This window comes from Capsella rubella, unplaced genomic scaffold (assembly GCF_000375325.1).
Source record: "Capsella rubella cultivar Monte Gargano unplaced genomic scaffold, Caprub1_0 scaffold_3, whole genome shotgun sequence".
Taxonomy (NCBI): Eukaryota; Viridiplantae; Streptophyta; class Magnoliopsida; order Brassicales; family Brassicaceae; genus Capsella; species Capsella rubella.
The window spans coordinates 4,968,762-4,994,870 of record NW_006238921.1 but is presented as its reverse complement, the minus strand read 5'-3'; the positions used below and the strand labels follow the sequence as shown (position 1 = coordinate 4,994,870).

Sequence of the window (26,109 nt, the reverse complement as noted above, 5' to 3'; positions counted from 1 at the left end):
AGAGAGAGAGAGAGAGAGAGAGAGAGAGAGAGAGAGAACAGAACACCATATACAAGTTTGGTTTCCACATTGTACAAGTTTGGTTTCCACATTGTACAAGTTTGGTTTCCACATTGTACAAGTTTGGTTTCCACATTGAATCAATATTAATTTGAGCGTCTGACATTTACCCTCCCAATTAAGTTTCACCAGTACACCATTGGAACTGAAATCAAACATAAAAAATACTGAGTTTCTCTAACTACTATTACAGAAGCGACATGGAGTGTTTGAAATGGGAAACCAAGCATTAGAAACAGAGTAACCTCTAAATTATATCATAACATCTTTATTATGTTTCGGCATGTTGGAGTGTGCCTCTCCATTTTAAGGCCAGAACCACAGTCCAACTCCAACCCGATGTGGTTTTTTTGTCGTTGCAGAAGGAACTTAATGCACCGGACAAGTTAAATTGATCGTCTGACATTTTCCATCCCAATTAATGTTTCCCGGCTCATCACTTTCCCCAACCATAACAAAAGATACGACTCGTATATAGTTAATTCATTTTGTTTTTATTCCAAATCAAGAGACATTGACAAAACGTCAGGGGCAAGGCAACGTCCAGGGCTTTTACTTAAATCAAACAGATTATATTTGAAATGCAAATTAAAAAATTCCAAACATAGTTCTCTCTAAATACTATTTCGTCTGCAACAATGATGGGATTTGGTCTTCCTAACGTTCACAGCGTTCCTCTCTCTCTCACGACCAACCTCTCTCTCTTTCCTCAGCGTTGGATTCACAAGCCCACTGTTCCCGTAAAACCGGCAAGAAAAACCCACTTGGCCTGTGTTAGGACGACTGAGACTTGTGATGAACTTGAGAGAACTCGTCCATTGGCAAACTTTTCTCCCACTCTTTGGGGAGATCACTTCCTTTCTGTTCCCTTAGATGGTTCTGTAAGCACATGCATGGTGACCCAATCTGTTTTCAAGATTGTTGGTTTAGTTAATATTATTCTTTAAACAAATGCATTGTATCTTTGCAGAAATTTGATGAATTGTCAAGAGAGATTGAAGTGATGATGAAGCCTAAAGTGAGAGATATGCTCATGTCTTCCAACAAAAGCGACAATGAGAAGATCCATCTCATCCATTTGCTAATTAACCTCGGAATCGCTTATCATTTCGAGGCTGAGATTGATGAAATCCTTAGCCAAGCTTTTCTGGATGTGGAGGACATGATAGCCAAGGAACATGACTTGGAGACAATCTCCACCATGTTTGAGGTTTTCAGACTACGCGGTTACTTTATGCCTTGCGGTATGGCTATTTGTTACCTTGATTCACATATATATATACATATATATATATATGTATTACACATATATAATTTGGCTTTTGGCTTCATTGTAGATGCATTCAATAGATTCAAAGGTGAAGATGGGAGGTTCAAGGAAAGTCTAGCTGATGATATCAGAGGGATGATACAGTTGTACGAAGCAGCACATCTCGGGACACCATCTGAAGACATAATGGACGAAGCACTAAGCTTCACTCGGTATCACTTGGAATCATTGACAGGTCAACATGCAGCAAGTGATAGTCCCCATCTCTCTAAACATATACAAAACGCACTGTATAGACCTCGATATCGTAACATGGAGATACTAGTCGCAAGAGAATATATCTCTTTCTACGAACAAGAAGCAGATCACGACGAGACGCTGCTCAAGTTTGCCAAAATCAACTTCAACTATTGCCAGCTACACTACATTCAAGAGCTAAAAGATTTGACCAAGTACGTTGTGGTAGTTCATTTATTCAGTCTTGGTATATATATTTGTCAGTGTTGCTGTATTTGAACATTTATGTTTTGCAGATGGTGGAAGGAGCTAGATCTTGCATCTAAGTTACCTTACATCAGGGACAGAATTGTCGAGATCTATTCCGGGGTACTCACTATGTATTTCGAGCCAAAGTATTCGCTTGGGAGAATTATAGTCAATAAACTTACTGTGATTGCGACTGTTTTGAATGACACATGTGATGCATATGGCACTCTTCCTGAAGTTACAAGTCTCATTGACTCTTTTCAAAAGTATCGTCTTTAAATTTTCACTCTTATATTTATTTACTTGATTACATTTAAGAGTAGGTAAAATGGTGTGCAAAGTTTATTTTTATAGGTGGAATCTTGGGGACACTGAGAAGCTACCAAACTATATAAGAACTGTCTTTCGAAGTGTGTTTGAAACGCTAGAAGAGATTGAACAAGAAATGATGCCTCGAGGAAGATCACGCATTGTGCAAGTAGCAGTAGATGAGGTGAGTCCTCCAAATTGGGGTAGCAAATATTGTCGGTCACATTTGTGTATTTAAGAAAATCTGAGTGCTTTGCATATAGATGAAGAAGTTGGGGAAAGCATACTTGACCCTCTCAAAGTGGGCACGCACAAGTCACGTCCCAACATTTGAGGAGTACATGGAGATTGGGTTGCAAACTTCAATGGATCAATTTGCAGCCTACAGCTTCATCGCTATGGAGGATTGCGATGAGTATCAAACATGCGAATGGTACAATTCCAGACCCAAAATGATGGAAGCTTTAAGTGGCTTGTATCGTCTTAAGAACGACATAGCCACCTATGAGGTAACAAGACATACAAAATCATATGAAAACCAAACAATCACATCAACAACAAGTTTTGTCTTTAAAATTAAATTAACATATGTAATGGGATAAGCAGAACGAGATGAGCAGGGGAGAAGTGGCTAATGGGCTGAATTGCTACATGAAGCAACATGGTGTTACCAAAGAAGAAGCGATTGCAGAGTTGAACAAGATTGCTACTGATTATTACAAAATAATAATGGAGGAGTACTTAACGACAACCGTTGTGCCACGCCCGATTCTGGTGCGATGCCTCAACGTTTCGCGACCCATCGATCTGTTTTACAAAGAGGGTGATGAATTCACTGATCCTTATTTCGGAAAGCTCAAACAAGTCATCTCTTCTTTGCTCATCCATCCAATTCCTCTTTAATAAAGTGCATTAAAAAAATTTTAAAAAAAAATCTAAATAAGACGCTTTGTATTCTTCTAGTTTTTTTTTTTTTTTTTTCTAATACCCTACCGTATCAGCCAAGGCATATATCATTTGTGGGTTCTTTGTTTCTTCGCTGTTAGAGCATCTCCAATGGCATGCATGTCTGGCGTCACCCTGGCAACCAAACAAAAATAATTTCATGTTTATTTAAACAATTCTGTATTTTAACGATCATTCTGTTTCAAAGAGAAAAAAACCCAAGCGTCGCAGAGAGAAAAAAAAGAAGAGAAGAAAGAACAACAAGAAGCGGCCGTCAAGCTTGTGACCGGCGCGTGGTGGCTCATATAGCGCCGGCGTCGGTCACCTCCGTTGTTTTTTTATCTAGCTTTTCAATTCCAGCTTTGTCTTTCTTAGTCTAGGAAGCGTGGAAGTTTTTGGTGTTGGTGAGAAACTAAGTTTTGAGTCTTAGATCTGATGAGATTTGGTTATGGGATGCAGATCTGTGCAACATTAGAATGATTCTCTTTTAACTTGGTATCTCCCTGGCCTCCACTGTCTTCGCCTTTTTGTAACCTAGTTTCTCTGATCAGATTGTACTCGTGTGAGATCTGGTAACATCAGGTGATTAGGTTCTCTAGTTTTCTTTTTTTGGACAGTCGTTTCCTTCGTTTGGGCTAAGTTTCTCTTCCTCAACTATTTCTCTTGGTTAGTTATGGGTTGAGCTTTGTTTATGTCTGGATTATCTCATTTGGTATTAAGCTTTGTTTAGCTTAATTACCAGCTTGCTATGGCGTTGAAAGGTTCTAAGTGGGTCTCGTCTATCTTACGGTTTCATCCGGGAGACCCTTGACAAAACACTCATAGAGAAAGATGCATCTTATGCGGAGAAGGCCAAGTTCCATTCTCTTGTTATGGCCATTTGTGTTGAAACTCGTTATCATCCTTTGGTATGCGGGAAGTCCTTATGGTTTTTCGAGAGCTAAATCAGTCTCGAGACAAGATGTTTTTGGTTTAAACAATGTATCTGTAAAATCCTTTCCTGTTCTATTTATAGGTTATGGATAGATCATTGTGTCTCTGTAATTTCATTATCGTCTTTATCTTGTGATTTGTAATCTTTCCGAACTTTGGTTATCAATATAATCCTTTCAGTGAAAGAAAAAAAAAACAATTATTCTGTTTTCTGTAACTTTTAAAAGTTATGGCATAGTTTAACCATTTTAGACTTTTTTGTATATTTTCTGTAGTTTAAGAAAATAAATTGTTCACGTACAGTATAAACATATTTTATTTTTATTTTCAAATACAAAATCAATTACTATATCTCTAATTTTTACTCATAATATAGCTAATAAATAAAGATATAAATAAGTTGCAAAAGAATAAGGGGGTGTATTCAAATCATGATTTGGAAGGATTTTGTGGAATTTATAATATTTGAGATTTTAGGAGATTTAAGTGAGTTTTTAAGGTATTTTGGTGGATTAGTTATATTTTTCTATTTTAAAGAAAGGAAAATAGTTTGAGATTTGGTGAGATTTTAAAAAAAATTTAAAAGTCATTGATATGTGTAAAAAGTCCCAAACTCTATTTAGAAAAGTTATTGATATGTGTATATTGACTTTAAAAGTTGAGATCAGTTTTCTTTTATAACAACTAGGGCTGCCAGCCCGTGCGTTTCCGCACGGGAAAATGAAAAACTTAAAAATAATTAACATTGTTAAATAACATTTTTGAGTGGAAAATTGATTAAGATTAATTGTATATCTTTTTATTTAATTTACAAATTTATTTTTTTACCTTTTCTATATTATAATATATTAGATTTGTGAGAATACGAAAACTTTCTTACAATTTCATTTTTATCCCTTGAATGATATTTTTCCGTTGGTATCGCTGCATTTTAATACTGATGTTCCTAGAGAGTCAAAAGAATTCAACATTTCTGAACGGCCATTTTTTACACTTAACATGCCCCTTCTTTAGCTTTATTTAGAAAAAAAAGTTGTCAACGAAAGTATGAAATGAACTCCTAGCTACTGCCCTTAAAAGAATATCAAAGATTCAAGCATTTTCTTTTTACAAAATCTAAAAACCTTTTTGGATAGAAAGCTCAACTATTTCTTTCATAATACATGTTCCAAACACCTACGAATCATTAGTCCCATAAAACTAATAAGACAACTCTACAGATTCAACTAAATTCAACATAATATTATAGGAACATAAATAATGCCTAAAGAAACACAATTGTTGGATATAAAACTTTGCAACTTTTGGGATCATTAACAAATATAAACATTTAGATGAGATAACAGAAACAATAACGAAGAGGTAATAACAATTAATACCTTTACGTGATGATAATGGCTAAGCAAATTGCAGTCAAATAGGATTGGAAAAACAAAATTTGAAGAAACAATTGTTTCAGGAAAATATTTTTTTTAAAATGAAATAAAACGAAACAATCAATAGTTTTTTTTAATAAAAACAAAGAGTTGTAGAATATTTATATTTGAAACGTAATGGTGTGACTGTGAAACATTGTATTGATTAAATTACAGAGGTTTTTATTAAAAGATAGGGAAAATTCCATAAAAATTCCCCATCTAATTTTAATTTGGAAGTTTAATACCCAATGTTATTTGATTGGAAATAAAATGCATGGTTTATTAATTTTTGGTCTATTAATACATTAAGTATATAAAAATTGTCGAATCGAATAAACCGTTTAATCGGATTGACGGAATCACTAAACCGAGGTTGACGAAATTACTAATCCCTAAACACACGGGTAATTTGGGGTTATCCAAAGACTGCATTGTCCTTTGCTATTATCCCAAATCGAATTGGGATCGATAAACCCTAAGTTTAGTGTAATTCCATTAACCTCGGTTTAGTGATTCCGTCAATCCGATTACCGTTTGTTAAGCGGTTTCTTCGATTCGACAATTTTTATATACTTGATGTATTAATAGACAACAAATTAATAAACCATGCATTTTGTTTCCAACCAAATAACATTGGGTATTAAACTTCCAAATTAAAATTAGATGGGGAATTTTTATGGAATTTTCCCTTAAAAGATACATCTTTTTAAAAAGACATATTTAAAAGACACATCCTTTTAAAAAGACACATTTTGGCTTTCATAAATTCTAATATTAAACAGTAATCTTTAGATCAAATGAAAAACAATCTGAACCGTTAGATTCAAAAGATGACATCAGCAGTAAACAAAAAGTGGGTTTGCTATTATATATAGATTTTAGTGGATTTAACAAATATGTTTATTTTTTATTTTTGAATTAAGATTTCTATAGATTGTCACTGATTGCCGTGATTTTTTTTGTATTTACTTTTTCTTTTCCTATAACTTTCTTCATTAGGATATGTGTTTATGCTTTTCTATAAATTTTCATTCCAATTTGGTATGTTTTTCTCTTTTGCTAAATTTTGATTTTGGTATATTAAGAAGGATTTTTTTTCTATATCAAGGAATTGTTTCATTGACATCATTGCTCTTTATTATTTTTGTTGGCATAAAAAAACAATGGGTTTTAAATTATACCATTATATTTTGATATTTTCTATATTTGATGAAAAAGTGTCAAGGTATAATTTTATTTTGTTGGAATAAGTCCCCAATGACTGGAGGAAAACATAATGCAGAACAGTAGTACACATATACATATACAACTAGAAAGAAAAAACTACAATGAACTGGAACAAAGAAAAATGTTATTGACTGATGAAAACGAATCAGATTTAGTCATATCTTGAAGGTGAACGTGAATCATATGATCTGTGTGAACCATGAGACCTCGGTGAACCTGAAACGTTTGATCGTGGAAGATGAAACTGAGGATGAAGATATTGAGGATGTTGTTCCATTGGCACTCTGAGATACCTGCAGTTCGAGATCGTTACCTGTAAGTTTTGAGACAGCAAGTTTAGCTCTGGAAGACGCTGCAGATTCTGACAGTCATTGATTCTCAGGTTTCTTAGAGCATTCAGACCATACGAATGTTCATTTGAGAGCTGAAGAGTGTGCAGAGATGTGCAGTGATCAATTTCAAGGTCGGCGAGGTTTTCGAAACGGCTTAAAGGAAATGTAATGAGAGAGTCACAGCTGCTTTTTATGCTTAGCGTTTGAAGGTTCCCATAGTTGTATTCGTGGTGGTCTGGCTGGAAATCTAAGAAGCCACATTGATGGATGTGAAGAGAGATCAGAGAAGGAAGTATGGTCGGTATCCGGGTTAGCTCTGGGCATCTCCGTATGTAAAGTTTCTTGAGAGAAGGAAATAAGTCTCCTCTTGCGACACTTACATCTAACCACTCTTCCCAATCTGGCAAGTTATCAAATCGCAATGTTTCAAGCGATCTAAATGGCTGTTGTTCTCGATCGCGCAGTTGTAGATCGCTGAAGTAGAACTCAGTACCTATCCGTCTAAGCCCAGCCATTCCTGAAATGTAAAGTTCTTTGAGACCTGGTAATTGACCAAGGGATGGCAAGGAGGAACAATATTGGCACTCTCTGAGGCGTATGAACACAATTCTAGAGAACGAAGAATCATTCAACCATTTTGGAAACCTTCTTCCTTTGTATCTCTCAATGGTGACTTTCTCGATATGACTATGCGGGCGTAACTTCTCAAAGACCTCAGCTTCATTTTGCGTCCTGTGAGGATTTGTGTTGCTCTCTAAGCTAGTAGATCCAGTTCTCCAAACAAAATCTATCTCCTTCAGATATTTTTTGCTATATAAGTTTGCTCCTGCAGCATCGGCGACATCCACAACTCGTTGTAGCTCGACTAATTTAAGTTTTCCATGAAGTTCATGAAGCTCTCCAAGGTCACAAATCCTTGCACCGTCACTAGCACTTGCAAAAAAGGTTGTAAGCGTCTGAAGGCTCTTCAATCTACCGAATTTTCGTGGCATTTGTCTTAGCTTTGTTCCATACAGATCAAGATACCGCAGATTGATGAGGTTGCAGATGTCTGTAGGAAGCTCCTTCAGACTGGAACAGTAGGAGAGAAGAAGTGTCTGGAGGTTGTACATATAACAAAGGGATTTTGGAAGTTTCTCGAGTTCAGTGCGAGAGAGATCCAAAAACCGAGTATGACTCAAATTCCTGAAAAAATCTGGCGGCAGCCTTGCGATCTTGTAATGTGACAAAGACAAAACACGCACGCGAGTAAGCATTGAAAGTAAATTCGCGCTGACCATTGTATCTAAATAGCATGACCGAGAAGAATTTGTGAGGCTGAGTGGTAGAAAAGTTCTGAGAAACTTGACTTCGCGAAGAGCCTCAAACTCCATAGGCTCAGCATAATTATCTCGCAGGTACGATAAATATCTGGTCCTTTCTGAAACCTTAAGTTTGTATCCATCTTCAAATTTTGAGCTGAACTCTCCTGAAGCAAATTGAGACAACTCATTGATAAAGTCATGCATAATATATCTCGTCTTTGTCTTTTGAAAAAGCGACCTTGACTCTAATTCAGAAAAGTACTCATCCCCAAGCTCTTCTAGATTCTTACTGCTTCTCGTCTGTTGCAAGAAACCTTCTGCCATCCACAAAAGAATTACCTTTTCCTTCTCAAACGCATGTCCTTTGGGAAATATCGAGCAATAAGCAAAACATCGTTTCAAGTGAGCTGGAAGGTAGTAATAGCTTACTCGTAAAACTTGAAGTAGGTTGCTCTTATCAGCTGGAAGATCCCAAATCATGCTGCTCAAAACTCTCTCCCATTCTGTAACTTTACCTTCAAATCGTAGAACGCCACCGAGTGTTTTCACAGCCAAAGGCAGGCCGCGGCACTTATGCACTATCCTTTCTGCAAGATCCCCAATTTCTCGATCTAGGCACGGATCTTGGTTACCAAATACAGTTCTTATGAACAACGACCAGCAATCTCCATCAGATAATGGCTTAAGGTTGTGTACATGGACAGAACACATATTGGATGCGACACGTTGGCTTCTTGTGGTCACAAGAATCCGGCTCCCTTGAGCAGCAGGTATGAAAGGTTGGCGTAGAAGATCCCAATCCACAAAATTTTCATTCCACAAATCATCTAAAACAAGCAAAAACGGTAAACCTATTAACCTCTCCTTTAATTTGACTTGAAGTACATCCAGGTCGGTGAATTCGCAAGGCCGGGAAGTAACGGATTCATAAACCTTTTTGGTGATCTTAAAAACGTCAAACTCCTCCGAGACATGAACCCATACTCTAGTTCCAAAATGACTCTGAACACGTTGATCATTGTATAGGAGTTGTGAAACTGTGGTTTTGCCAACCCCTCCAGTGCCAACAATAGCTATAACGGTTAACCCGCTATCATTTCCATTTTCAGGAATCAAATATCTCATGATTTCATCTTTATCATCAGCTCTACCAAACACTTCAGATTCATCCACAAGAGATGTTGTTGGCAACCTTTTTTTGGGTGTCATTGCAGTAAGCTCTTTCAAACCCAGGACATTTCTTTGTGAAGCTAAACGCTCAAGCCTCATCGTGACCTTCTCAAGCCGGGTCTCTAAATGTTCACTACTCCCATCAAGAAAATCTCCCAAAGACATTCTGCCACGAAGCTGTCTCAGCCTGTTGGAGGAAGAAGATTCAGCTCCTATGTTGAGACGCAGAGCTTCTGTGGCAATATCATCAAGAGCATCTTCAGCATGGTAAACAACATCTCTCAGCTCGTTGACCCATTTTTCCACCACCGAGTTTGTAATCTGCTTATCCTCTGCATCTATCAGAACCGCACTTATTGTCAACAACGCAATGTTGAGCCTCTCTAGTACATTCTCACTCAGTTCCCGCCTCTTGAAGAAGTTCTTGAAAGGTGCAGACATCAGCGTCTGAAAGAGAGATTGTAAGAAAGCTGAAAGAACCATCTCTCCTACAATCATCTTGTCTGTATTTGCACACAAGAAAAAAGAGATCAACAGCAGGATGAACAACTTCACAACAGGCTATTTTATTTCTTCAGTGTTATTTACTCGAAGAAATCAAAGGTTCCAATACGAAGAAAATATAACAGTTTGATGGAATATTCAAAGAAACTAACCTTAATTAAACAAGGGAATGAAATTCGTTTACTAAGTTGACTTGACAAAACACACCATGAATCATGCGACCGAAGTGAATTCTATAATCTCCAACAGAAACTACCAGGAAAATGATTGGAAGTTGTCTGCATTCCCGTGGAGAAAATTGGTGATAGCCTGCAACGGAAGGAAGCTTTTGAATTAGTCAATGTTTGCTTGAGAAAATGCTCTGAAAATTCTGATTAGTTACAATGAAAATATAATAATCAATAGGTAAAAGACGACTTTATATTAACAAAGGGTCATCTTCAAAAAACGAACAAATAATTAAATTCTAGACTGATTCCCTTGTGAGCTGGCATGAGAAGTCTTGGTCCACCAACTAAGACAAAGTCAATATTACAAGGTAACACACAAAAATGCAAAACCATGAATTGAATCAAGGGGGAGTCTTCGTAAATGTTTAAATAGGCATTTAAATGATATTTGTCTTTTATAGGGACAAGGCGTGAAAGGTCTACAAAGCCTTTCTGCAACTCGATTGGCTTAGGCAAAACCCAGATTAGACATGTAGATTGAACAAAACTTGTAAACTGGGATTAAAATATCATGACCAATAAAATATTGTGTGAATTTTAATATAGTTTCTTTTCTTGTTATAGGTTGGATTGCATAATTGAGATGGTGAATTCAATCAACCATTTGTCAAAACTGTCTAGAGATAATATATATAAATTAGAGAAGATGGTGTGATATATAAGAAACTCACATCACATGGTATATATTCGTTAAACCGAGAGTTGACATGACCATTTCTTCCCCTGGACCCTCTTAGGAACATCAAAAATTGGAAAATTGGAATATTATGCAGCTGCAGCCAAACCCTTTTTGGCTTCTTCATCTGATCTAAATGCTGCACATAGATCTCAAAATATAGACACAACGCAGAACATAAGTGGACACAGAACAAGAAGACGAAGAAGAAGAAAAATTATGCTCTAACATATGCTTCTTAAAAGGGAAAAGGAAGAAGGCAACCAAGAGAGATAGATTAAACATCAAACCGCATCCAAAAGATATAAAGAAAAGAAAATCAGGTTAGATTCACCTTACCTTCCCCCATGGTTTGGTTTGTCTACTTTTTCTTGAATGTGACTCGTTGAATCCTCCATGGCCACTGCAAACAAAATGTAATAACACTTTTAGCAAACAGGGATATAAATAAGAGTTTTAGGCAAAATGTCAGCAAAATTATGAATCTCCAGAATCTTGACATCATTACCACTTGCTGCAGGTCAGCTTGACAAATTGCTTAAAGAACAACAAAAACCCCTTTCTGCTTGCTTTTTCCAATAATTGGCTTGGACTTTTTCATGCGTAACTTGCTGCTGCATATCCTTGGCTCCACAAGTTACAAGGAAGAACATGGCGAACTCCCATTTATCAAGTTGTGTGAACATCATGGTGGAGCGGATTAATACTTCTCCAGAATTACTCGAAGTATGTAAAGGAAAGTCCTCCAGTGTATTACTGAAGCGATTGAAAGTCGCTTTGGTGACTGCAAACCCGGTGCTTGCGGATGCCGAGCAGAGAGCAGAACATGTTCGAGAAGTAAAACATTGGCTTACAGGAATCCAAGATGCTTTCTTCCAGGCCGAGGATGTTCTTGACGAGTTACGAACAGAAGCTTTGCGAAGAAGAGTAGTAGCTGAAGCAGGAGGCTTAGGAGGACTATTCCAGAATCTCATGGCTGGTCGAGAAGCCATCCAGAAAAAGATTGAACCAAAGATGGAAAAAGTAGTTAGACTACTGGAACATCATGTGAAGCACATCGAAGTTATTGGATTGAAAGAATATATCGAGACTAGAGAACCACAATGGAGGCAAGCATCACGGTCAAGACCTGATGATCTTCCACAAGGCAGAGTGGTTGGGCGAGTGGAAGATAAGCTAGCGTTAGCCAATTTGCTGCTTTCTAGTGATGAAATAAGCATTGGGAAACCAACTGTGATCTCCATTGTTGGTATGCCAGGGATTGGAAAGACTACCTTGACAGAGATAGTCTTTAATGACAACAGATTGACAGAACACTTTGATGTTAAAATGTGGATCTCTGTTGGGATAAATTTTAATGTCTTCACGGTCACAAAAGCTGTTCTGCAGGATATCACTTCAAGTGCAATTAATACTGAGGATCTACCTTCACTTCAAATTCAACTGAAGAAAACATTGTTGGGGAAGAGATTTTTACTTGTTCTGGATGATTTCTGGTCTGAAAGTGACTCAGAATGGGAAAGTTTTCAGGTCGCCTTAAGTGATGCAGAGGAAGGAAGCAAGATTGTTCTAACCACACGAAGTGAAATTGTCTCCGCAGTAGCAAAGGCTGAAAAAATCTACCAAATGAAGCTGATGACGAATGAAGAATGTTGGGAGCTGATATCTAGATCTGCTTTTGGAAATATATCAGCCGGTTCTATCAACCAAGAACTAGAAGGAATTGGCAAAAGGATTGCAGAACAGTGTAAGGGCTTGCCATTAGCTGCAAGAGCCATGGCATCTCATCTCCGTTCAAAGCCAAATCCTGACGATTGGTACACTGTATCAAAGAATTTCTCAAACTACACCAACAATATCCTTCCAGTTCTTAAATTGAGTTATGACTCTCTCCCTGCTCAACTTAAACGATGTTTTGCCCTCTGCTCGATATTCCCCAAGGGTCATGTGTTTGATAGGGATATATTGGTACTCCTGTGGATGGCAATAGACCTCTTATACCAACCAAGGAGCAACAGAAGATTGGAAGAGATTGGAAACGATTACCTTGAGGATTTAGTTGCTCAATCTTTTTTTCAGAGATTGGACACCACCATGACAAGTTTTGTGATGCATGATCTTATGAATGATCTGGCAAAAGCTGTTTCAGGAGATTTTTGTTTCAGACTGGAAGATGACAAAATTCCAGAGATATCAAGTATGACTCGACATTTTTCATTTTCTAGAAGCAATTGTGATGCTTCTGTGGCTTTCAGGTCCATCTGCGGAGCTGAGTTTCTGAAAACCATTCTTCCGTTCAACTCGCCAACAGGTCTTGAATCTCTCCAACTAACAGAGAAAGTTTTGAATCCTTTGCTCCAAGCATTGACCAGCCTACGAATTCTTAGTTTGTCTCAATATCAGATAACCAGCTTGCCTAAATCATTAAAAGGTTTGAAGCTATTACGGTATCTGGATCTGTCAAGCACCAAAATAAAAGAGCTCCCAGATTTTGTGTGTACTCTCTGTAATCTGCAGACACTTTTGTTGTCAAATTGCCGTGACCTCACAAGCCTACCCAAAAGCATTGCCGAACTCATCAACTTGCGCTTCCTTAACCTTGTTGGCACTCCTTTGGTAGAGATGCCACCAGGAATAAGAAAGCTGAGAAGCTTGCAGAAGTTATCTAATTTTGTTATAGGAAGGCTGAGTGGAGCCGGGCTGCATGAGCTCAAAGAACTTTCTCATCTTCGAGGGACACTTCGCATCTCTGAGCTACAAAATGTGGCCTTTGCCTCTGAAGCAAAAGACATTGGTTTGAAGAGGAAGCCATTCCTTGATGGGTTAATCCTGAAGTGGACATTGAAAGCTTCTAGCTTCGTCCCTGGTAATTTAAATCCATTGGCATGTGACCAGAAAGAGGTGCTAAGGATGCTAGAACCTCATCCACAGTTGAAAACGTTATGCATTGAGTCTTATCAGGGAGGAGGATTTCCTATATGGTTGGGTGATTCTTCATTCTTTGGTATTACATCCATCACTCTCAGTAGCTGCAACCTCTGCATATCACTTCCTCCAGTGGGGCAGTTGCCTTCACTCAAGTACCTCAGCATTGAAAAGTTTAACATTCTGCAGAAGGTTGGTTTAGAGCTCTTCTTTGGTGAGAACAGGTCTAGCTATGTACCGTTTGAAGCCTTGCAAACTCTAAAGTTCTATGGCATGCCAAGATGGGAAGAATGGATTTGTCCACAACTACAAGGTGGGATATTTCCTTGCCTCGAAAAACTCATAATACAAAGATGCCCCAACTTAACAAAAGAGTTTCCAGAAGGACTCCCTTCTACCACTGAAGTCACCATCTCTGATTGCCCCCTAAGAGCAGTTGCTGAAGGAAAACATTCCTCCACAAGGAATCTGGAAAATATTCTAGAAAGTCCAGCCAGCATTTCTTCTATGAGCAGAGGTGAACTGTCTTCCTCTACATGGAATCCAAGATTGGATGCGAGTACTAGTGCTCAACCAGATTTAGCTTCAAGTAGTCAAAGTACGGATGAAAACGAAGTAACTTCGACGTCAAGCTTGTCATCTTTGCCAAAGGACCGTCCACTGTCACAAATAGAAGATTTAAACCAATATGAAACTCAGTTTGAAAGGGCACATAAAAATATTGAAGAACCTGCTGTGATCTCAGCAAGATACTCAGGATATATCTCGGATATACATAGCTCGTTAAGTCCATATATATCAAGAACATCGCTTGTTCCAGATCCCAATGATGGAGGTTCTGGTCTTCCTGGAAGTAGTAGCTACCAGTACCAGGAATATGGAAAGCTACCTGTCCGGAGTCCACCGTCAAGTGATGTAGATAACAAAAGGCTTACACAACATAATGATGAAACAGACATGGAATATTTGAAAGTGACAGATATCTCTCACCTCATGGAGCTTCCCCAGAATCTGCAGTCACTCCACATTGACAGCTGCGATGGACTCACTTCCTTACCGGAAAGCTTAACGGAAAGCTATTCAAATCTCCAAGAACTGATCATCATTGCTTGTCACTCTCTGGAATCTTTTCCTGGGAGCCACCCTCCAACCACATTGAGAACCCTATACATAAGAGACTGTAAGAAACTAGATTTCTCATATAGTTTACAGCCAACACGGAGTTACTCACAGCTCGAGCACCTGTTCATCGGAAGTAGCTGCAGCAATCTCCTTAGTTTCCCTCTATCCTTGTTTCCAAAGCTCACAAGCCTCTCCATTAGGGATTGCGAAAGCTTCAGGACTTTCTCAATTCACGCCGGACTCGGAGACGACCGTATCGCTCTCCAGTCTCTTGAAATTAGGGATTGCCCAAATCTGGAAACTTTCCCACAAGGAGGACTCCCAACGCCGAAACTCTCTTCAATGTTACTCTCAAACTGCAGAAAGCTCCGAGCTTTACCGGAGAAATTGTTTGGACTCACTTCTCTCTTGTCACTGTTTATAATCAAATGCCCACAAATCGAGACAATCCCTGGTGGAGGGTTTCCCAGTAATCTCCAAACCCTTTGCATCAACCTTTGCGACAAGCTCACGCCGAGAATCGAATGGGGGTTAAGGGACTTAGAAAATCTTCGAAATCTCGAGATTGAAGGAGGAAACGAAGACATTGAATCGTTTCCAGATGAAGGGTTACTCCCAAAAGGGATTTTTTCTCTGAGGATAAGCCGATTCGGAAGCCTCAAGACACTAAATCGTAAAGGGTTTGAAGATACGAAAGCTCTCGAGACAATGGAGATCAACGGCTGTGATAAGCTACAGATATCGATAGATGAAGATCTTCCTCTTTCCTTGTCTTGTCTGAGAATAAGTTCATGTTCATTGTTGACTGAGAATTTTTCTCAAGCAGAAACAGAGTTCTTCAAGGTATTGAACATTCAACATGTGGAAATCGATGGTGATATCTTCTCTTGAGAAAAGATTACAGTATTTATTTATTTGTTACACACTAAAGACCTTACTTGATGTACACGACACTGTAAATTCACAATTTTTACCACCGTTGGAGCTCTTCTAAGATTTGATATTGTATCTCAAAACAATTGTCTTTTTCCAGCTATGTTGATCTAACCTTGGAAAAAAATAGGTGAAAAGTCAAGAACTTTCAAAACCAAATGCTCCAAAAATCCCTTAGAGAGAAAGATGATGAAACAAATGGAAGTATCTCAGTCAAAACAACAGAAAGCCTAACAAGAACTTCAAATTCAGAGGCAGGATCATAGCGTTCCCAGCCACTAACATAACTGGAGATTAACTGTTCTAATACGTAAAGATAATTGGAAAAAAATTACTGAAGGAAATGAAATGTTTGCAGTCATCTCTCCTCTGAAACACCAGCTAGTCGGGTCTCTTTCTAGTTTGTCGATGGTGGTCGAGTGATTCTTGGCCTCACTGGTGTCTTTGACGGGCTTACCCTGTAAAAAAAGAAGGTATAAAGCCATATGTAGATCCAACTGAGACATTCAGAGAAAGCTTTTTAAGACACTGCATCGATCAAACCTACCTTATAGGTTGGGAACCAACGACCATCCCGCTGCAGTTGAGGGCCCTAAGTGCACTATCTGCCTGTTCATTCAAAAAGAAAAACAATTACAAGTTTCTGAGTTTGCAGGTAAAAACAATGCCAAGACATTGGGTCAGTTATCTTTCATCCCCTAATCGAACATTACACTAAAGAAACTTCTTGTCATCAGTAAAAGAGCAAAATAAAAATAGGGAATGTATTAAGTTACAGTGATGGGAGAAAAGAGTTTACCAGAGCAAATTCAACAAAAGCTATGCGAGTAGAATGCAACTGATCACCAAGAAGCCTCAGACGGGTTACCTGCATATTAGAACACAACTTAAGCATCACTCCTTAAAAGAAAATATCAGGATAATTAACAAATAAGAGAGATGTGAAATAGTATAGGTTTCTGTTCTCACTTCACCACATGCTGACTCAAAGAAGCTTCTCACATCAGCTTGAGAAACCTGCAATTGTAGAAAAGAAATCTTAAACCTGGAGACATCAACAAAAGTAAATATAAATTTTTGTTAGATAGTTCAGCATTTACCTTCTTGTCAATATTTGTGCAGTAGATTGTCCTTGAGCACATCTCCCTTTCATCTTCCGACTGAATTAATCCCAACGTAGTAGATATAAAAGTATAAATTCAAAACTCATAACTGAAAGCAAAATGATTAGTTGAACTTCTGAGCAAAACCCCTTTTGAGCTCTTACCCTGGGAAGAAAAGTGGGGTTCACTGGGAGAATAGCAGTTTTTGAGGGTAAGACCCTCACCGGGTAGAACCCAAGCATTGTTCCACCAAGGCTTAAAGCTTCCCGTGCCCCCTCTGTAGAAAATTATTTACTATGTAAATGGTTACTATTTATGAATTTTTTTCTAAGCATTTCAAGAATCAAGAAGCCAAAACTTACGGTCATCAGCAAACTCAACAAACGCAAATCGAAGAACTGAATGTGGATCACCACAGATTCGACAGTCAACAACCTTCACAAGATAAGAAATCACTGTTACTTCACAAACTATTCTGTTCTATACCACCAAATTAACTTTTTGATCATGAAACTTCTTTCTACACAATCTTGCAGTAATAAACACAAAAACCTCACTTTCAACAGAAAGTTTTTTTCAAGTTCATTAGTACCTTTGGCACAGCCTTAATGTATATTTAAAGTAAACACGTCTTTTAAAATCCATTAAGTTGAAAGAATATATAAACAACATTAGGTAAAGCTTACTTGTCCACAGTTACTAAACAAGGCAGCAAGACCCTCCTCGGTCACCTAAATCACAAAACAGATTTGTTACATTGATGCAAATTAACTAGCATTCATTCGAGAACCTTAACAGAGGCTTGCAACAAACTTACACTCTGGTCAATGTCAGAAACATATACTGTTCTCCTAATACTATCCTCTCTTTGAGCCTTAGAAATCCTCCCAGTTAACCTCCTCCTCCCTTGGCTATAGTTTCTTCTCTGTAATCACAAACATCAATAAAACAAAACAAAAAAATCAAACCCATTTAGTCAAAGTTAAAAGCTTTACAACAAAACAAACATAAATTTGTTTACCTTCCTGATATTGTCGTCCTTTTTGGCATCAGGATCAAATTCTTCACCTGATTGCTTCTTGGTGATGACAAAATCGTCAGCAGAGAGAAAGTGATTAGCTTTTCCCACCTGATTGTTCTTCTTGGGGTTATAGTAAGAAGGGAAAAACTCCTTGGCCAATGGATTCAGTTTCTTGAACATGGCCACAAGCGTCTGCATATCCAACTCTGATTTGGGTTTCAGCTCTATTTTAGCCTCGATGATCGAGGTCTTCTCCATTCCCTCAGAGATGATCTTTTCACCATCACTTTTGATATTAATTTCATGAGCATCGTCCACAACAACATCAGTGGTGGGCTTCTCAGTGACCGCAGCCATTGGATCAAAAGAACTTATTACTCACCAGAAAACAGGAAACAGAGCCCAAATAGAAAACAAGGAAGACAAAGTTTTATCCTTTTCCCCGTAAAAATTATCGTACAATCCGACGAAGATGATCCAAAATGTTACACTCTTAATGGGGAAAAAAACTCATTTAAGAGAAATTGGACAAAACAGAACAAGGAAACACGAGAGTGGTTTGATCTCGTAGATGTGTATATCAACAAAACGTTTAATGAAAATGCATTAAATTAGCCCATGAAACAAAATTCAGAAAGCTTCTGTGTGGTGTGGTTATGGTGGTGAGTAGTGACCATCTAAGAAGGAGATGATGAAAAATAATTAAAAATAAATGGAATGATGATTTATTTCATTGCCAAAAAAGACATATTTAATTATGTTTGAGTCCTTATATTTTTCTATTTGTATGAATTACCTCATAGTTTACTTAGGCCATCATTATTGATGGTCTTAGGTCAGTTTTTTTTTGAGAATTTTGAACTCAAGTTATTTTGAAAGCATTCTATATTTCGGTGATCTAGCAAACTAATTTTAACAAAGAACATGTGCACATTTTGGATTTACCAATAAAAAATTGTTACAAAATTTCAGTTTAAGTAAGTGAAGTTGATATATCATCGAAAGAATCGTATTTTAAAGTGTTTTCTACAAATTATTTCAAAATTATACTTTCATAAGAGTGAGAAAAGAGACTAAACAAATTTTATTATTCTTGTTGTAAAGAGACATATTTAGTTATTTGTGGGTCTTATTGTTTTTTTTTTTTCACAAACTGCCTCATAATTTACGTAAGTCGTAAACTACAGTTTCCAAATTTCTTAGATTTACAAAATAATCCTAATGAATGAAAAATAATTTGCAAACCTTAGATAAATTGAATGATGTATTATCTCAAATTTCAATGCAATTTGAGTGTAGCTAAGTGAAGTTGATATCACATATAAAGTGAATTGTTTCAAATTTATATTTTCATAAGAGTGCAAGAAACTAAATAATTTAAAATGTCATTCTTATTGTAAGAGACATCTTTAATTATCTTTGTGTCCTCTTAATTTTTTGCTTTGCACACAAAATGCATCAAAGTTTATAATTAGTTTTGGAAAATTTTAAAGTTGACTAAATTTGGCCATATAGCAAACTAATCTAATACTCCAAATTTTGAATAGACGGATTAGTAAATTGTTTCAAATTTTGAGGTAACTAAATGAAGTATATGATATAAGGAATCAATAAAGTGACAATATCAACCATGCAGAAAACCCTCAAACTTAAACATATAGGTCCGTTGAATCTTGCATGCTTTTAGTAAAAGTGATGCATAAATAATGTGTGTTTGTTAGGATATTATCTATGTTTTTCTTTAAATAATTTTTTTGTATAAATTTCGTTTGTCTCGTTCTTCTCCGGTATATCCAATTTTTTTAAAAAGAAAGTACTAGTATAATCTAAAATATCGGCGAATCAAATATCAGCTAATTCAACAACAGAATCCACCGTCTTCGTCGAAACTAGAAGAATAGAGAATTAATGAAATTATTATTAGTTATTTATTCACTCATTTTATTGTATAGACTGTATATTCTCATCGCGTGATTTTCTGGATCCTTTTATTTATTTATCGATTCAATTTTTAGAAAGAAAAGGTCAATTATGATAAGGTCCCCTACTCTTTGTAGTTTTCAGTATTTAAAACGTTTTCCCCTTCGTTGCAATGCAAACAAACGACTCGACATGTCACACAACAATGGAAGGATCTGTTTCGAAAAGTATTTATATTTTAATTGCGTAAAAGTAGATGAATGGTCAAAGAAAATAGTATTTATCTCAGAAGCGTTTGATTGTTTTAACAAGAAAGTTTCAAAAACAACGTATATTGTATACACATTTGATGGTTGAACCAAAAAAAAAAAAAAAAAACTATACACGTTTGATGCATTACAATTAAGACCAATTGTATTTTATCTTATTTGACACCCAAACTAAGAACAACTAATGTGTCGTGCTCTTATCTTTTCTTGTATCGTAGTATATGCCATAAACATGACACATACGGTTTATGTTCTGTTTTGATGTATCGTTGTGTTGTGTACACACATGGACAGACAAAAGTTTACTTGAGTACTTGACGACACAAGTTCCTTTCGACCATAAATGTTATTCATATACATTTTCATATATACACACGTGTTGGCCATTGTATATATAAAATAAGATAATTCAATCCCTCCTCGAAAAAAACTAATCATTATCGTTGATGATCATTGTTGTTGTTTCCGTTCACCGTTATACAATAACCAACCAATCAAACACAAACTGAAAGACAAATACTCTCGATCGTGATGCTGACTGAGGTGATTTGCTAGAAGGGTTTCCAAAAAACAGTGGAGATGAAGGGGCATATATATATATATATATATATATATATATATGCATCAACATGTAACCACGTACACTCTTTTCACTACGGAGTTTGAAGAGCTATCATATTCATATCACTACTTTGGATTGCCTAATCCATAAAATTTTCCTCGAAACGTGAACAATGTATATGGTCCATGGAACTTAAGGTCTCGTACGGCCCAGCCAATGTTGCATTCCAGGAGCAGCCCAACACGGTTAGCTGTGATAATATAATGACCGCCTCGCGTTAAATTCTTTGTACAAGTTTTAAGGCCTTTCAGAAGTTCGAATTCATTGTAGAGTTATGGAATGAAGATTTTTAAGATACAACAAAGTAAAAAACAAAACGTCGTCCGGAGGTTCCAGACTCATTTAGGCCCATCAATATTCCCTGGAAATTCAGTATGACATAATATATATATGTTGGGTTTAAATATTTGGGCCCAAATAACGAAAAATAGAAACATAGAAAATGCATCGATGTTGGAGGTCTTGATTATAATAGTTTTATTCCTTTTCTATTTCTTTTACTAAAATTGTTTAATCCTTCATTTCTCAAGTGTAATTATTTTTCAAGTACGTGTAAAATAATTTGTTACGTATACAATCATATTCTATAATTCTGTTTTTTTTTTTTCCTTCTTGGTCAATTTTTGTTTGTTTGTCACTATTTCATTGCCACCGTTGTTTTACAGAAACAAAAAAGAAGAATATATATAAACTGATTCTCGAAGTATCTGAAGACGTCTAGAATAATACCAAATCAAACTAACGTACCAAAATTTATTTGGAGGCTTCGAGCTAGCTAGCGAAATCGGAATTGAGTTCCTTTTCTTCTACTTTTCATGCAAAATCAAGTTCTAAGAAACTTCCTTCAACGTTTATATTATATGAAGCATCTTTTTATAGTGAAAGAAGAATAATCAGCCACTAACGTTACGTAAGTTAAGTATAAACATACTTTAGACGTAAATATGTTGACTAGAAATTTAAACAGAAATTAACAACGTGGCCTATATATAACTACGAAATTAACTAGCAATATTATTGTAATTAAAGAGCAAAATAATAACTTAAGAAGTATAGATAACATGAAAGTATAGGATTCCGTAAAATGATTAAAGCAAAAAAAGAAGTTTCAACTGAATCGAGTGCGGTCGGTTAAAAAGGGCATTGATGACCGTTATATAAGAAACGCGTCGGAGACTCTCAAATCAAAATCAGATGATCAAATCAAAACATGTTCAAAAATATCAAATAGGTGAGTGTGCCACGTTTCGGGTCATCTTTCATGGTGAGACGGACACGTTTTCTCCACCGTGTCGTTTTCTGTCGGAAGGTCTCTAAGCACTGACGTGTCTTTTAACTAACGGTATCGTACACTTGTGGCGGCAGTTTTTTAGCCATTGCAGATTGATTTTTGCCGTCTTTTTTACTACTTTGCTTTGATTATAATTTGACAAAACATAACTGATGATATTTATTAGTTATTTACATCAATAAGCATCACACTCACAGTACATGAAATTGCCTTTTTTTTTCTTCTTTTGTCCACTTTCGGTTTTTTTTCTTTTATGTTTTATCCCCATGTTTCTCTTGACGTTTCTTGGTTTAAAATCTACGTTTAAATTATATATATATATATATATATACATATTTACCAAAATTATTATTATTGTTTTTATTTTATTTTAAAGCTTTATACATATAGTATGGTTGTAGATCATGTGTTAATTAGCTACTGGTGTATAAGGGCATCCTTCATGAGGTCTAAGATTGATTCACGATAGAAAAAGAAAAAAAAGAGAGAACAAATATTCTCTCCGCCATTCCAGGATTGTTAATTTAAGTGGGCTAGATTATATAATTTGATAGAGACATTTGCTCTTCTTATTCTTTATTAAAGTAAGTAGATATTGAACTACATGCATTGATTGGACAAGACGGTCGAATTAGCCTATATATATATATTAAAATGAAAGGAGTGCATGAATCATCAAATATATATGAAAAGTGAGCTAGTGAGTGTCCCTATCTCTTATTTTACGCACCTTCTTCTTTAATCATACCTTCTTCTTTCTTTCTTATTTTTTTTTTGTCCTCTCTCTCTATGAGAACAAGTTTTAACTATGTGGGAGGTTATGTTCGTTTCTTTCAATGATTTAAAAGCATATATAATTTTAACTATCTAGAAACAAGTATATTATATATCCAGTACAACTTTACAAATTTAAGCTTCAATTACCAACAGTTCACACTATAATTATAGTTAGTTAGATTTGATAACAATACCAGTGTAATGTACAGTCTCAACCAAAACAAAATTACAAAAATTTAACCCTAAAAAACACATATCTGGTTCAGATGAGAATCACACATCTAATAACTTCTTTGTCGACTCTCTTTCATACACTCTTGTGTTCTTCTTCATCTCTCCTAGCTTGTATGGTACCAAAAACATAGGTTTTATCTTATGCTTTTCCAAAGTTTTGTTTGCATGCATGCATGCTTATTTAGCTAGTATGTCATAGATATATGGCTCCAAACATGTATGTTTGACTTTGACCCCATCTTTTAAAGATCTTTTCGATCGTATCCATATCTCTTCACCTTTTATGGTTTTTTTTTCGTTGAATCCTTTTGTTTTGCTTGCTTTTGAGTTTTGATACGTTTATGCAGAATCTTTAAAGCAGTCTCCAGTCTTCCGTTACTGCATATATATAAAGTTGTGCTCTCAATCGCCTTTATTTTTTCTTCTTCTTCTTAGTTTTTTGGTAGTCTTTCACATAAAAGAATTATATTTTCGGTGTACACTGCAATTAATGAATTAATTAATGTGTACACTAAATTACAAAAAAAAATGTATCTTCTCAGTTGACAAGAAAAATTATGTCATATCATTCTCCATCATTTTTCTAGTAAAGTGATGTTAATTATATTTATGTTCAGTAATGAAAAGTTAATTTCATGTAAAATAATTTAATATTTTGATACATAAATAACATTGATCAGTTAAAAGTACTTATGCCTCAAACACCAAAATATTTCTGGTATATAAAAAAATACATAAACGCGTCTAATATATCAAATTCCTTCAATAAAAAAAATTGTTTATCCGGATTTAAATATAAGAGAAATGTTCTTTGACAAGAAATTAAAACAAATATATAAAAACGGAGAACCGCACTCGAAAATGGTCGACGTCCACGCCATTTCAAGATTTATTAACATTTGCACTAAAAGTTTTTTGGTAATTTATAATATAATAATTGTGCCAAAATATCTAGCATATAAAGTTTTGGTGACTCAAATAGAAACAACACACATGTCTTTTGATGTGAATAAAGTCATAAACAAACTCTAGATATTTTCTTCGCCAGTTTGAAGCTACTACATTCAAAGATGTAGGGGCATCGAAGAAAACAATGCACACAACTCAGTGCAATTAGGACCCAAGCCCAAACCACCGCACCTCATAAAAGAAAAGAAAAAAAAAAAAGATAAGAAACTTCCAAATATACAAAAATAGATTGGTGCTATTGCAAAAAAAGAAAAAAATTAGCTACATATGGTTAAAATTACCAAAATTATTTTATTTTAAAACAAAGATATGGATACATTAACATTTGTGTTAAAAGTGGATAAACTTTTAAAACTTTCTATCAGAAACATAAGCCCGGACCTCCAACTATATATTTTATATTCTTTGTTATAAGTAAGCTTTATCCTCATAACCTTTTTCTATTAATTTACTAATTGATGTAGTTAAAATATGATTAAACCGTATCATATGGAAAGCAGTCTTTGATTATTCCGAAAAGTGTGATTAAGTACACCGAACCAAAGATTACAATAAGATCAAAAAGGAAATAATAAAAAGTTAACAAAGATAAGGCTTTGCTATATATTATATTAGGTCAAACAAAGAGAATATTGCATACTAACTATATATGTCACTCTTGGTTAGGTACGAATAAACGAACGACAACTAAGCTCTTCGAGAAGAAAAAATCTTATTTTTGTCACACCTCTTTATAATTTTTATATACGATTCTGGGGAAATTGTCATCACCTCCATTACCTTCATTTAGAGAGCGTTAAGAATGACTTTTAAAAGGAGTTATAAGCAGTGGAAGTTTGTATCTTATAATTGTTAATGTTGTTAATATTATAATTTATTGTGTTATTAGTGACATCTACTAGTACTGCACAATATATTTCCGTGTGGTACAAAATTAAAATGCAATTAAAGTAATACTAGTTAGGTATCGTTAAGTGTTCGTTTAAGTAAAGTAAGGAACTAATTAAGCGGACGCGGTTTCGGGTGCGATAGCTCACTACGCAAACACATATCTGTGGAACGACAAATTATAGGACGGTGCATGGGAAACAAATTTTTTAATTAGAGAGTATTTAGTGATTTTATAAGTTATTATTTGGATAAGCCAATCAGGCAAATGATAATCAGTTTATTACATTAGCATTTCAATGATCCTCTGCCGACATCAGGAGTTTGCTTTTAGAAAGTAGGAAAACAAAAAATTTGTGTTCTTGTTTCTAGTGGTTGTAGTCGTTTAGTTCGTTGGTCGTATTTAATAATTGCATGCAACGGTTAAAAAAAATACTGTATATTTATATAATGCATATTTTATTTCTGAACCAGTAACTTTGAATGTTATTTAATTTCTGTAAATTTATTAGTGTCTAGAAATACTGTTATGTCTCTGGATTTTAGTTGAAATAATATTGTAAAAATACATTATTGTTTTTCTACTAATTCCTTGTTATTATATTATTTTTAAGTTTTAATGTTAATATTAATATTAATCCTGTGGTCCTGGTACCTGGTGTTATAATATGCAAATTAGTTTACCTGATTGAACACACAAACACAAAAAAAAAAAACACATCTGTGAAATATTATTAGTAAGACGATTTGTGGTTTATAGTACAAACTATGAGGCGTGTCACACTGTTTTTGATAAGGTGATTTGTGATGTACGTAGTATTATTATAAGAGAAAGAGATCAATTAAGTTGTGTCATCTATAAATCTGTACTTGAATTACAAATTCTGGTATGTCGAGCTAACAATTAATATTTTAGAATTTCGTGATATGCATCTATATATTATTTATAGCAAACGAGACATCAAATCAAGTCCAGAGTACATTAGTTTGGAAAATCATTTAGAACCAACGAAAAAAAGGAACATGTACTTTGACTAAGTATCTTATCCGGAGAAGATAATTAATCACGATTGACGACGATTGTTATCGATACCTATGACCCCTTTTTAATAAAAAAGGAAAAAAAAAACTAATTTAGATATTAACAAGACCAGACGTAATTAGACTTTGA

The 26,109-nt window shown here is 35.5% G+C and overlaps 5 protein-coding genes across 5 annotated transcripts; 2 read left to right on the top strand and 3 right to left on the bottom strand.

The window, feature by feature from the left end:
* Nucleotides 1–610: 610 nt before the first annotated feature.
* On the top strand, nt 611–3,086 carry LOC17892945 (terpenoid synthase 17). Its single transcript, XM_006299820.2, has 7 exons — nt 611–941; nt 1,031–1,304; nt 1,398–1,782; nt 1,864–2,082; nt 2,171–2,309; nt 2,389–2,634; nt 2,732–3,086. The coding sequence occupies exons 1-7, from the start codon at nt 699–701 to the stop codon at nt 3,026–3,028; spliced, it is 1,803 nt and encodes a 600-aa protein (XP_006299882.1). The 5' UTR covers nt 611–698; the 3' UTR covers nt 3,029–3,086.
* A 3,550-nt stretch (nt 3,087–6,636) lies between these two features.
* Nucleotides 6,637–10,946, bottom strand: LOC17893584 (putative disease resistance RPP13-like protein 1). Its single transcript, XM_023786765.1, has 3 exons — nt 10,860–10,946; nt 10,111–10,267; nt 6,637–9,957 (listed from the first exon to the last, which is right to left on the bottom strand). The coding sequence occupies exon 3, from the start codon at nt 9,950–9,952 to the stop codon at nt 6,800–6,802; it is 3,153 nt and encodes a 1,050-aa protein (XP_023642533.1). The 5' UTR covers nt 9,953–9,957; nt 10,111–10,267; nt 10,860–10,946; the 3' UTR covers nt 6,637–6,799.
* Nucleotides 10,856–11,458, bottom strand: LOC111831430 (the record flags this gene model as incomplete). The annotated part of the gene is given in 5 exon segments (XM_023785532.1): nt 10,856–10,890; nt 10,893–10,935; nt 10,938–11,003; nt 11,204–11,267; nt 11,373–11,458. Coding segments are annotated over 5 exon segments (294 nt in total), but the record flags the coding sequence as incomplete, so codon positions are not given.
* Nucleotides 11,459–11,491: 33 nt separating this feature from the next.
* LOC17893874 (putative disease resistance protein At3g14460) lies at nt 11,492–15,943 on the top strand. Its single transcript, XM_006299241.2, has one exon. The coding sequence runs from the start codon at nt 11,516–11,518 to the stop codon at nt 15,800–15,802; it is 4,287 nt and encodes a 1,428-aa protein (XP_006299303.1). The 5' UTR covers nt 11,492–11,515; the 3' UTR covers nt 15,803–15,943.
* A 47-nt stretch (nt 15,944–15,990) lies between these two features.
* Nucleotides 15,991–18,619, bottom strand: LOC17891991 (polyadenylate-binding protein-interacting protein 9). Its single transcript, XM_006298051.2, has 10 exons — nt 17,969–18,619; nt 17,765–17,872; nt 17,634–17,678; nt 17,310–17,382; nt 17,112–17,224; nt 16,945–17,004; nt 16,814–16,861; nt 16,644–16,712; nt 16,392–16,453; nt 15,991–16,302 (listed from the first exon to the last, which is right to left on the bottom strand). The coding sequence occupies exons 1-10, from the start codon at nt 18,323–18,325 to the stop codon at nt 16,242–16,244; spliced, it is 996 nt and encodes a 331-aa protein (XP_006298113.1). The 5' UTR covers nt 18,326–18,619; the 3' UTR covers nt 15,991–16,241.
* Between the last annotated feature and the right edge of the window lie 7,490 nt (nt 18,620–26,109).

Coding starts and splice junctions, on each gene's coding strand:
- LOC17893584 (XM_023786765.1), bottom strand. CDS start 9,952: ATGATTGTAGGAGAGATGGTTCTTTCAGCTTTCTTACAATCTCTCTTT.
- LOC17891991 (XM_006298051.2), bottom strand. CDS start 18,325: ATGGCTGCGGTCACTGAGAAGCCCACCACTGATGTTGTTGTGGACGAT. Junction 17,873..17,968: donor AGGACGACAATATCAGGAAG/GTAAACAAATTT, acceptor TTGTGATTACAG/AGAAGAAACTATAGCCAAGG. Junction 16,862..16,944: donor GCACAAATATTGACAAGAAG/GTAAATGCTGAA, acceptor CTACAATTGCAG/GTTTCTCAAGCTGATGTGAG.
- LOC17893874 (XM_006299241.2), top strand. CDS start 11,516: ATGGCGAACTCCCATTTATCAAGTTGTGTGAACATCATGGTGGAGCGG.
- LOC17892945 (XM_006299820.2), top strand. CDS start 699: ATGATGGGATTTGGTCTTCCTAACGTTCACAGCGTTCCTCTCTCTCTC. Junction 1,305..1,397: donor CGGTTACTTTATGCCTTGCG/GTATGGCTATTT, acceptor GCTTCATTGTAG/ATGCATTCAATAGATTCAAA. Junction 1,783..1,863: donor GAGCTAAAAGATTTGACCAA/GTACGTTGTGGT, acceptor TATGTTTTGCAG/ATGGTGGAAGGAGCTAGATC.